Genomic DNA, 11,790 nt, shown 5'->3' with positions numbered 1-11,790 from the left:
AAAGGTTCTCAACACAACTTCTTGACCTGATTAAACGTTTAAAAGTTTTTGTTCCGTAAATGTTATGATTGTTCCCATCTGTATTAGTCAACTGTTCTACTTACAGAGTGGGAAATCACACTGGACCTTTGGATAGCGCCTTACAATGACGTCACATCAGCACCACTGATTCATTTATTTATTTATAAATAAATGAAATAATAAATAGATAAATAAATAATAAATTAATCAATCCATCAAACAATAAACAAACAAACACATGCATAAATAATTAAATAAGAGGTTGATTGCATCACATTGGCTGATTGACTTATCACTGATAAACCAAACTCAAATGTCAATGTCGCGTCCTCAGGTCAAAAGTCTATAGGAATCCCTGCAAGTCAAAACATGACGCCAAAGGGATCCTGACCAAGCTTCAATATGTGACGAATTGGAAGTGAGAACGTGTTGGCTTAAACCGACAAGCACATGACCATCTTATACCAGCACACACCAGAAAACCAACATCAGAACATACCTTACCCAGCATATGATGTTTTTTCAACACAATATACTTGTTCTCAGTTTATTGTGCATGTAAACACACTCATTGATGCTTCATTCTCGTGTGACTCCTTCAGTATTCACTTTACAACTGTCATTGACAGCATAATTTAACAATTCAGTGTTTCCCAAAACCATCGTTCTAATGAACATTTGTAAACAGTATTGCAAAGTTGAAGTGTTAGCACTCTAGAGGTGTGGTTTTGTTTCAGTGTGACATGTACATTTACATGCTCTTGAGCAAAAGAAACATTCTATATGCATTCTAGAAATAAATACTATTTTACGTCTTTTCGTTGTCAAGGGAAATTAAGCTGTTTTTAAAAAGTACATGTTCATATGCTCTGGGACTCCAGGGGAAATCTGAAATTATAAAAGTGGAAATCTGAAAATGAAAGAGACAGGAGGAAATGAAACACTTGAGAACCAAAATAGATTGTTTAGATGCCACTTTTGTTTTTTACAGCAATAATCTGACATTAATTTGATCTGAACGGATTCATTAGTTCTGTAATTAATTTGTACAGTAGACGTTATTATTCCACCACCTGCGTGACATCATCAACTATATTGTTGAACCAAATACATGAAGAGGGCGTCACATGGGCTCTTTTGTGCTCCTGGAAGATGAGTCACACTGCTGCGTTCTGAACCAGCTGGAGGTGTTTGATTGACTTTACAAGAAAGACCAGAAAGAAGAGCATTGCAGTAGTCCAGCCTAGAGTTCACAAGGGCCTGGACAAGGAGAGTTCTGTGTGTTTATTTAAGTAGATGTATTAATGATGTGTGAGAGTAATACTTTTTTTTAATGTATACACTACCGGTCCACATTTTTTGAACACATACATATTTATTTACTCATTCATATTTTCGACTATTTAGAATAAGACGAAACAAATCAAAATAATGAAATAAAACAAAGGGACGTGTATTGTACCTATACAGGAATTGTGTTGCAACTAAAAACACAACTTTTCTATTTTAGTGCCTTTACTGTTGTCACATTGTGCCTCGTATCAATAAACTTCATCAGGTTTCCATTTACTCTGAGCTCTTGACTGTTCTTCTTCATTATTTAGTCAATGTCATAAATTAAAAATAAATAAAAAATTGTACCTGAATAAAAAAGGACATTTATATTTGCAAAACTACGTTTTTGTATTTCTTACATTTTAGCATACACCTTCAGATCAAACGTTTTCTTTTTAATAATGAGAAACATTTCACTGAATTGTTCAAAAACTTTTGACCGATAGTGTGATTATTTAAATATTTGTCTAAATATAATCCAAAATAAAACACAATTAAACTTTTCCCCTCAGCAGCTGCAGTATGTGTCAGGTGTATCAGTGCAGTCACTGTTCAGTCTGACTGACGGAGGTTTTTGTACGACTCTTTATCACTGTGTCAACACCCATTTACTATTAGGATAGTGAACACTCTGACAGTAATAATCTCCTGAATCTTCAGTCTGAACTCCACTGATGCTCAGAGTGAAATCTGTGTTTGATCCACTGCCACTGAATCTAGATGATACTCCAGAATAGAGGCTATTGGTGTAATATATGAGGAGTTTAGGAGCTTCTCCAGGTTTCTGTAAGTACCAGGCTAAGTGATTGCCATTATACACTTTACTGCTGACTTTACAGTTTATTTGAACACTTTGTCCTGGTTGAACTGCTGTTATTGATGGACTCTGAGTAACAGTGTACTGTCCTCTACACTCTGAAAGAAACAACAAGAATGAAATATTAGACAACACTGAAACAAATGAAGATTTCACTCTTCAATAAATGAACAATCGTGATAAAAATGTTACAACACAAACCTTGAGCAAACACTGTGAGTGTCCAGATGAAGATGATGCTGAAAGTCATTGTTGTTCTTGTTGGTTTGTGTGTTGATGAAGATTGTGTTGTGTTGTCAGTCATGAAGTTTTAAACTCACAGCACTATAAACACTCTCAGAGCACTGAAGCACGTGATCACAATGCAAACTCACTCTCTACATTTACATCAACACACTCAAACACTGTTTTATCATTTAATATTAATTTCTGCACATTGGTTGTATTTTGTTTTCTTAGATTATGTGTTGTGATTATTGAACAAGTGTGTAATGATTTATAATGGTGAATAGTTATTCATTATTTTGTGAATAATGTTGGTGTAAAATAAAAAACACAGAATATTGAGATACACAGGACAGCAGCTTTATGAAAGAGTGACAATAAAGTTACTTTGTAAATCTTTAGATGTTTTCATCTTTGTATATTAATAAATTGTTCACACTTTCAGGTTTGAGAATATGAGATTCAATTTTAAGGGTTAAAATTCAAACATACTTGTAAATATGTTTATATTATAGTTAAAGGGATAGTTCACCCCAAAATGCAAAGAATACAAAAATAAACAAAATGAAATGAAATGCAATGTGTATGATGTGTGAATGTGTGATAAAGTGTAAAGATGTGTTTGTGATGTGTTTATAGTGCAGTTACTGAAGCGTTCAGAGGTTTTTGTACAGTCGCTCTATTAGTTTGTATCACTGTGGGTGACTTTTGGCAGCGGCACCAGACTGGATGTTGGCAGTAAGTAAAAACATTCCATAATAATATTAATACAATACATTTCTGCATTTAAATATAAATACAAACTATTAAATATAAAGGGAAATGACTGCTTTAGCATATTTATGTGGTTTAATAAATAACTTTGTGTACTAGTGCACTTTCAACTTTTGAAACATAAACTCTTGAGTTTTATTTTCTACATAATAGATTTTGTTAAACAGATAGTTCCCCCAAAAATGAAAATTCTCTCATCATTTGCTCACACTCATGTGGTTTCTAACCTGTATACATTTCTTTGTTCTACTAAACACAAAGGAAGGTATTTGGAAGAATGTCAGTAACCAAACCAATTTCATCCCCCATTGACTCCCATAGTATTTATTTTCCTTAATGTAGCAGTAAAGGGGGATGAGACTTGTTTGGTTACTGACATTTTTTAAAGTATATTCCTCTTTATTCATCAGAACTAAGAAATGTTTACAGGTTTGGAAAACCTCAGGGTGAGCAAATATTGAAAGAATATTAATGTTTTGGTGAACTATCCCTTTAAGGCTCACAATCCTTTTTAAATCAATTAGTTTAGTCTGCAATAAAAATGTATAAAACTTGCACTGGGAAAATAAAACATCAAATGAAAAGTAATGTGTGTACAAAATTATTAACACTTGTATTTATTTATTATATTTAACATATAATAAGTTATAAATTTGATAACCAATTATTTGTAGTTATGATTTTTTTTAAAACAGTTGATGTTACAGGTATGTTATGTTTAGTATGTATATTTTAATACTTGATTAAATGAGTATATGTAAGGTAATATGTTTTCTACATTTATTTAACATTAGTTTCATTTTTATTGTAAAAGTGGTTGTAAAAATTGTCAATTCTGTATAAACATTCAGATCAACATGAACGAAAGAGAAAAATTACAAAATAATTTAGCGTGAACTTGTTTATTATTTCTGGTCTTTTCTGTTTATCATGTAGAGAGTGAAGTTGTTTGTTTCTCTCTGTGAGTTTGTGACTATTGTGTGTTTGTCAGGCTTCACTCGTCCTAAAGTGAGCGTCCTGCCGCCCTCCAGTGAAGAGATTTCCACAAAGAAAACAGCAACACTGATGTGTGTGCTCAACAAGGGTTTCCCCTCAGACTGGAGTGTGATGTGGAAGGTGGACGGGAGCAGCAGATCTCAGGACAGCAGTGTTGGGCTCCTGGAGAAGGACGGTCTGTACAGCTGGAGCAGCAGTCTGACTCTCTCTGAGCAGGAGTGGAGCTCAGTGCTCTCAGTGAGCTGTGAGGCCAAACACAAAGATCCCAGTCATACAGTAACTGGAGAATTCAGGAGAGATGATGAGTGTTCACACTAGACTCTCTCTCTCTCTCTCTCTCTCTCTCCTCTGACTTCTGTTCTCATCTGAGTCTCACTCATGTCTCACATGTGTTTCTACATTCATTCTCTCTCTCATCTGACATCTGCTCTGCTTTTCACAAACAACACCACAAACCAGTGCATGTGTGCTTTATTCATTCACTGATGATTGTGTTTCATCAAAATTCATCAAATAAAATCATATTGAATCTTCATGACTCATTTTGTCTTTTGTGACAGATCAGAACATCAGCTCTTTATTATAAATAAACATCACTCAATGAACCATGAAAACACCTGCAGATGAAGTCAATTCTAAACCAAACTGTCAAATGAATAACCACAAGTCACTTTCACTTGTTTGACACGTTATTCATGAGTTGGTCTCATACACATCATACTGATCTTATGAATGTTTTATAAACTCTTCACTCTGATATAAGACACAATGAGCGCGTTTATGGGCAAAATAAACGGATAACTATTAAATATCAGTTTTTAAGTGATTAATAATCTGTTTTCATGTGTTCCTCTGTTGAAAACTTCCTCTGCTGAGCCGTTTATGATCTTTCCCTGATAATGAAAAATGTTTTAAACTTTTACCTCTTGAAAAAACATCATATGCTGGGTTAGGTATGTGTTGATGCTGGTTTGCTGGTTTATACTGTTTTCAGCCAATGACTGGCTTGCCGAGCTGAAGGAAGAAGAGTACGCAGCACCAGTAAAGACACCTGAACCAAGGGTGCATTGGATAAAGAGAGACAGTAATGGAAACATTGTCTATGCAAGGCCAAGATCAAGCAGGAATCAGTCAAATAGGGGTCAGAAAGTTTTTTATTTAATATCTACTGAATATCTACATTGATTAGACACTTATGAATGTATCAAAGAAGAAATGTGTCAGGAAAACAATCAAACCAGAACCACACATTAGATTTTTGACATGAAAATAAATTGATTACGTTCAGTATGTGTGTAAAGCAGTATAAACTACACTAAAACATTGGTCTTGGTAAGTCTGTGTTTGTTCCGAGTGTGTTGTCAGTAGCCAACCAGCATGTTTCTTGTTTAACTCATTCGCCGCCAGCCTCTGTAAAAAAAAGTTGCCAGCCTACGCCAGCTTTTTTTAACATTTTCACCCAACTTTAATGGCTCACAGTAAATGGCTTTCTGTAAAGAATATATGGACAAACAATATGTCAAATGAATGAACAGAGTCTCATTTTTAAACAAAAGAAACCATATTCTTCTATCTTCATTTGTTCTTTTTTTATCACTCCGTAGATGTGGGTAGGTTTCTTAAAAAATGCATCACTTTGATTAAACAGCTGAGATAATTATAGTTTTTTGTCAAATATTCCGCCCAGATTACAATTCAATTCAATTCAAGTTTATTTATATAGCTCTTTTCACAATGTGTATTGTTTCAAAGCAGCTTTACGGGGGCAAACAGGAAAAAAAGAAATGTTAAAACACAGCACAGTGCATGGTATTTATATAACGAGTAAGATCATTCTAATAAATAATATCTAATTTCTAATTAAATAAATAAATGAATGAATGCAGTCTCCCGGTGAGCAGGCCAACACTGCCCTGCTGTGGCGAGGAACCCAAACTCCAATGATTGATTAATGGAGAAAAAAACCTCGGGAGAAACCAGGCTCAACCGGGAGGGCCAGATCCCCTCTGACGTGTCAAAGCTGTACTCAGACTGGTGACATGTGATTTTAGTTTAGCATTTAATACCAGATATTGTAACTTCGGTATTAATAAGACAAATAGTCCGTCTTTGCTCTTGGATGGGGGTTTATTGGTCTGAGCTGGGATGGTCTGATGGTCATATTTCTCTTGGCTGGTGGTGGAATTGCCTTAGATGGAGCTGGGATGGTCAGTCAGTCTGCAGCTGTAGCTGGCGTAATCTCAAATTGGGGTTGGGCATCTGTAGGTCGTCAAGACATGGTGGAACTTCTTCCTACCTCGGGATGGGCATCCCGAGGCAGAGGCGGAAAGAGAAAAAAAAGAATAATTACCGTATCTGCTGTTCATTAACTATGCATTAAGTGAAAGCTTGGTTGAAAAGATGTGTCTTTAATCTAGATTTAAATTGGGAGAGTGTGTATGACCCTCGAATAGTATCAGGAAGGCTATTCCAGAGTTTAGGTGCTACGAGTAAGCTCGTCCCCCTTTGGTGGATTTTGTTATTCTAGGTGTTGTCAACACTCAGAACAATCATTAAAAACCGCAAAACATATACGTTATGCCAATACGTAATAGCGCCACCTGCTGTACAACAGTACAAACACTGATTGCCGTAATAACTCGTCTTTGGCGGGGAAGCGTTTTTTTTAAATGACGAGGTAACTCGTCAATGGCGGTGAAAGAGTTAAATGATCTGCTTCTACAAAATTCCAAACACACATTCCTGCTGTAATTCATGATTAATTAAAACATTTACTAGTTGTAACTATTTTTGTGAGCTCATCTAAAGTGAGGACTATGTATGCCTTGTAAAGCATTTACAAATGAGAGTTAAAGGCTCAGTTATCTTCTAAACAGAAATAGGAAAAACACAACACAGAGGGATACAGAACATAGAAATATTTATTTCAAGATGCAAAAGAAATTAAGCTGTACATCTGTACATATTAATGAGTATAAAACAATTTAATATAAAATAAAAAATAAACCTCTGCAAAATTAAAATTGTACAACCAAACATATAAATTAATATTAAATGAATTGATATAAAATGAAAAATAAACTTCTGAAAAAATTCCTGCACACCTCCAGAAAAAAAATTATTGTGAAGTGATATGCAACTCTCATTTGTAAATGCTTTACAAGGCATACATAGTCCTCACTTTAGATGAGCTCACAAAAATAGTTAACTGACAACAAGTAAATGTTTTATAACTACCTTAATTCATCATGAATTACAGCAGGAATGTGTGTTAAAAAAGCATTTATTAACAAATTAAATTACAGTTACTATGTCAGAATAATAAGATGTATAAATGTGCATTCAAAGAGTTTATTAATCATTTACTTACACTTTCTAAATGATCTCATGAACCACTGACAACTCCTAACTAACTGGTTTGTAAGTAATGTAATCCTTAGTTTAGAAATGATGAATTCATCCTTAATAAAGTATGAAAATTTGATTATTAAGCATATTATATACATGCTTATAAATCAAGAACAAAGCATTTATAGCTGTATTTATAAACTGCTTACTAATGTCTATTAATGTGGGGCCAATGCTTCATAAATGATTAATTAACTATGTACTGATGCTTAACTAATCATTCATTGCATGCAGTTATTATAAAGTGTTACCCAAGTAAGAATAGGAGACAGTGAAGAAGAAGAACACACACAGTGGATGAAAGTACAGAAACGAATGAACAATTTGATTCATTTAAACCAGATTCAGACTCAAGCTCTCACAGGAGCATTTGGGAGCTTTATGTTGATGGAACAGAGAGGGACTTCTTATTCTCTCTTGATTCTGATGTGATTATTGAAAAAGTTATAGAGAAAAGTGAATTGTTTTCTAAGCTTTTTCTGTCGGCCCTGGTACGTAATGCACCTCTTAAAGAACCCAACAACAATGAAAAAAAATGTCAAATAAATGGGTCTGATAGCCTATATAAGGCCTCTGTAGATACCCTGTAAAACCTGAAATGTTCAACAAATCATGGAAACATATGTTTTTATGTCTTTTTAACTTTTAACTTATTAAAAATGTACTTAAATATTTAATTACAGCACATTTAAATAGTATTTTCTGAATCTTTTGCTTGATGATTTGATTTTAACAGACGTGTCACAGGAGCATTTTACAGTGAGACATTTTTTTTATGTGATGCATTAAATATATGTATATTTGTCAGTTTATTAAAGACATGTGTTTCATATGCCTTAATTGGGTCCCATGTTGATTGTTCGCAGTGTAGCTAATACTAGACCTCTATAAACCCTGTACAGATAATTTAAAGCGCAGGAATTTGATGCAGAGTGAGAATGGTTTTATTATTCAATATCATCTAAACTTTCACTTTTCATAACTGTAAATGTGCAGTTAAGGGAAAGAATGGAAGAATGATGGGAGGGGGGACCTTGGAGGGAACTGGCCCCGGGGCCCCACTGAAGTCATAATTCGTCCCTGGCGAGACCTCTTCAAATGAAGGAGCTGTAAATGCTGTCAGCCGTCCATCTTTGCCTCCAGAAGTGGAGGTCGACCCGAAAGACCACGAAGGAGATACACATGAACAACAAGGCAGTTACAGTTGAAAGAAAAAGTATGTAAACCCTTTGGGCTTACTGGGATTTCTTCATAAATTGGTCATAAAATGTGTTCTGATCTTCATCTAAGTCACAACAATAGAGAAACACAGTCTGCTTAAACTAATACCGCACAAACATTATACGTTTTCATGTTTTTATTGAACACAACATGTAAACATTCATAGTGCAGGGTGGAAAAAGTATGTGAAACCCTAGGCTAATGACTTCTACAAGAGTTAATTGGAGCCAGGAGTCAGCCAACCTGGGGTCCAATCAATGTGATGAGATTGGATGTGTTGATTAAAGCTGGCATGTCCAATAAAAACACACACCAGTTTTGAGTTTGCTGTTCTGAAGAAGCGTTGTCTGATGAGAACCATGCCTCGCACAAAAGAGCTCTCAGAAGACCTACGATCAAGAATTGTTGACTTACATAAAGCTGGAAAGGGCTAGAAAAGTATATCTAAAAGCCTTGATGTCCATGTGTCCAAGGTAAGACAGATTGTCTACAAATGGAGAAAGTTCAGCACTGTTGCTACACTCCCTAGGAGTGGTCGTCCTGTAAAGATGACTGCAAATGCACAGCGCAGAATGCTCAATGAGGTGAAGAAGAATCCTAGAGCGTCACTTACAGAAATCTCTGGCACATGCTAACATTTTTGTTGACAAATCTACAATAAGGAAAACATTAAACAAGAATGTGTCACGGTTCTGCCTATCTTGTCTGGCTAATTCTTGGTCTTGAGGCAGAACCAAAACAGAATTCCCTGTTTCATGTGGGGAGAGACATTTTGGACCTTTTGGCCTTCCATACTCTCCCCTAGTCTCGTCTGTGTTTCCCGCCCTTTCCGTGTCATTAGCTTCCCCTTAGTGTTTCATCTGTTTCACCTGGGGCCCGTTCTTCGTACGTCGCTAACTCGGTTAGCTGGATTTGATTGTTGACGATTTGGCATGATCTTTGATTGTTTGGTTCTTCGAAGCTCATCCTGGACTTGCTGTCATAGCAACAGGTCCGTAAGCTTGAACCTGCTCGCGAGCAGGCTTACTTCATGTAAACAGGATTAGATCGCGGCTTTATAAGCGGAGGTGATATGGGAAGTCTTTCGCAGACATGTCTTGTCCATTTGTACGACAGCAACCTGTTGCGGAAGGTGCAAGAATAATTCGAAGAGCTTTTCGAATTAATCGCGTATTGCGGGATAGACAGGATCCTTTAGCGCAGCGCGATAGCGTCATTGTTGAGAGATACCGATTTTCTCGTGAGGGTGTTATTTACATCATTCATTTGTTGGAACCACACATTACGTGTTCAACACGGAGGAGCCGGGCTTTAACAACAGCACAGACTGTGTGCATTGGCCTGAGATTCTTTGCGAGTGGCACGTTCCTTTACACTATTGGAGATGCAGAGAACTTGGGGAAAAGTGCTGTCTGTCGTGCCATTCGCAAAGTTTACCTGGCGCTCAAGCAGTTTTTAGGGGTTTTTGTGGTATTTCCAAGCCATTTAAGACCACAGGTTGTAAAACAGAATTTTTTTGCTATTGCAGGTACATTTATAATTGTTAATGACATGCAATCATGACCATACCAATAAGTATGACTAACAGTATGTGTCCTTCAGGCTTCCCTAACGTGATTGGTGCCATAGACTGCACACACGTCCCCATCAAGGCCCCACCAGGCCCCAATGAGGGGGATTTTGTGAACCGAAAGGGATTTCACAGTGTAAATGTGCAGGTAAATTACGATTACAATTTATAATATTCCTGATTAGTAATATATTACTTGAAACAAAAGTAATGAAATCAAAAAGTATGCAGTTGACTGACTAAAATCTCTTAGATGGTGTGTGACTCTATGTTCCATATCACCAATGTTGAAGCAAAATGGCCAGGATCAGTGCATGACTCAAGAATTTTCAGAGAGTCACATTTATGCACATTATTTGAACGTGGTAAGGGAACATACATTTCAAGCTCACAGTATAATACACAGCATTATGCTGAGCCTAACAGAACTGCATTTTTCCATTATACAGGGGATTTTGACGGGATCCTGCTTGGAGACAGGGGCTATGCCTGCAGGCAGTATTTTATGACGCCCTTCCCTGAGCCAAACCCTGGACCTCAAACCCGTTACAATGCAGCTCAAGCCAGGACAAGGGCACGCATTGAAATGACCTTTGGGCAACTAAAGGGAAGATTTCCGTGTCTAAAAAGTCTGAGGGTTGCACCTGACAGGGCCTGTGACATAATTGTTGCATGTGCCATATTGCATAACATTGCCACCATCAGAAAGGAAAAGACCCCTGTGGTGGGGGTGCAGCCTGATGATGACGTCCAGCCAGTGCACTTGGACCAACCTAGTGGCAGAGCTGCACGTGACAGAATTGTAGAACACCATTTTTCAATATAATAAAAGACACGACAAATATGCTTCGTTCCTTGAGTCTTATTTAAAATATTCTTTATAAAGAAAAGCCAGCGAGTCATCTTTTGCCTGCAATAAGAGAAAGTTATGTTAAGTCAGAAATACTACTATGTTTGAAATAGTGTATTAGCACTTACTCTGAAGGTCCTTTTGAAGCAACTCTATCTCCAGTGCAATTTTTCTCTTCTTCAAGTTGTCGAGTTCTATTTCTCCTCTTAATTTCTCTTTTTTCAACTCAAAATACTCAATTTTGTGTTTAAGATGACGTTTATATAGGCTACGGATGTCACCCTGTGTAATTTCGTGAAAAAAAGGGTCAGAACATGCCTCATGCAACAAAAGTAAAAGTACAACACTGCCCCACCTCTGTGTCAGCAGTTCTTTGTGCAGACTGTTCTGGATGCTTTTCTGTAGGCCATTCTCTAGGTGTGGACTCCTGCAACTCATGTTGCAGATAGAAAGAATAGGTACACAAGTATATACAAATGAGGGTAAAGTTATTTATGCACTTACAGGTTCTTCCAAAGGACAATCTGAGAGGGTTTCTTCACTGTCCTGTGCAATGGAAATAAATGGGTATTA

General features: G+C 36.4%; 1 protein-coding gene and 2 gene segments (V, D, J or C); 2 read left to right on the top strand and 1 right to left on the bottom strand.

Moving 5' to 3' along the window:
• Positions 1 to 1,945: 1,945 nt before the first annotated feature.
• LOC130414168 (Ig kappa chain V region 120-like) lies at positions 1,946 to 2,435 on the bottom strand. The segment is given in 2 exon segments: positions 1,946 to 2,271; positions 2,375 to 2,435. Coding segments are annotated over 2 exon segments (375 nt in total).
• A 1,413-nt stretch (positions 2,436 to 3,848) lies between these two features.
• LOC130414732 (immunoglobulin kappa constant-like) lies at positions 3,849 to 4,486 on the top strand. The segment is given in 2 exon segments: positions 3,849 to 3,879; positions 4,164 to 4,486. Coding segments are annotated over 2 exon segments (354 nt in total).
• A 5,403-nt stretch (positions 4,487 to 9,889) lies between these two features.
• LOC130414730 (putative nuclease HARBI1) lies at positions 9,890 to 11,162 on the top strand. The gene is made up of 5 exons (XM_056740720.1): positions 9,890 to 10,325; positions 10,400 to 10,515; positions 10,621 to 10,732; positions 10,817 to 11,097; positions 11,145 to 11,162. Exons 1-5 carry the CDS (start codon positions 9,890 to 9,892, stop codon positions 11,160 to 11,162), a joined length of 963 nt encoding a protein of 320 aa, XP_056596698.1.
• Positions 11,163 to 11,790: the final 628 nt, after the last annotated feature.

Source organism: Triplophysa dalaica, chromosome 24 (assembly GCF_015846415.1).
Source record: "Triplophysa dalaica isolate WHDGS20190420 chromosome 24, ASM1584641v1, whole genome shotgun sequence".
NCBI classification, from domain to species: Eukaryota; Metazoa; Chordata; class Actinopteri; order Cypriniformes; family Nemacheilidae; genus Triplophysa; species Triplophysa dalaica.
This window is presented reverse-complemented; position numbering and strand designations above follow the sequence as displayed.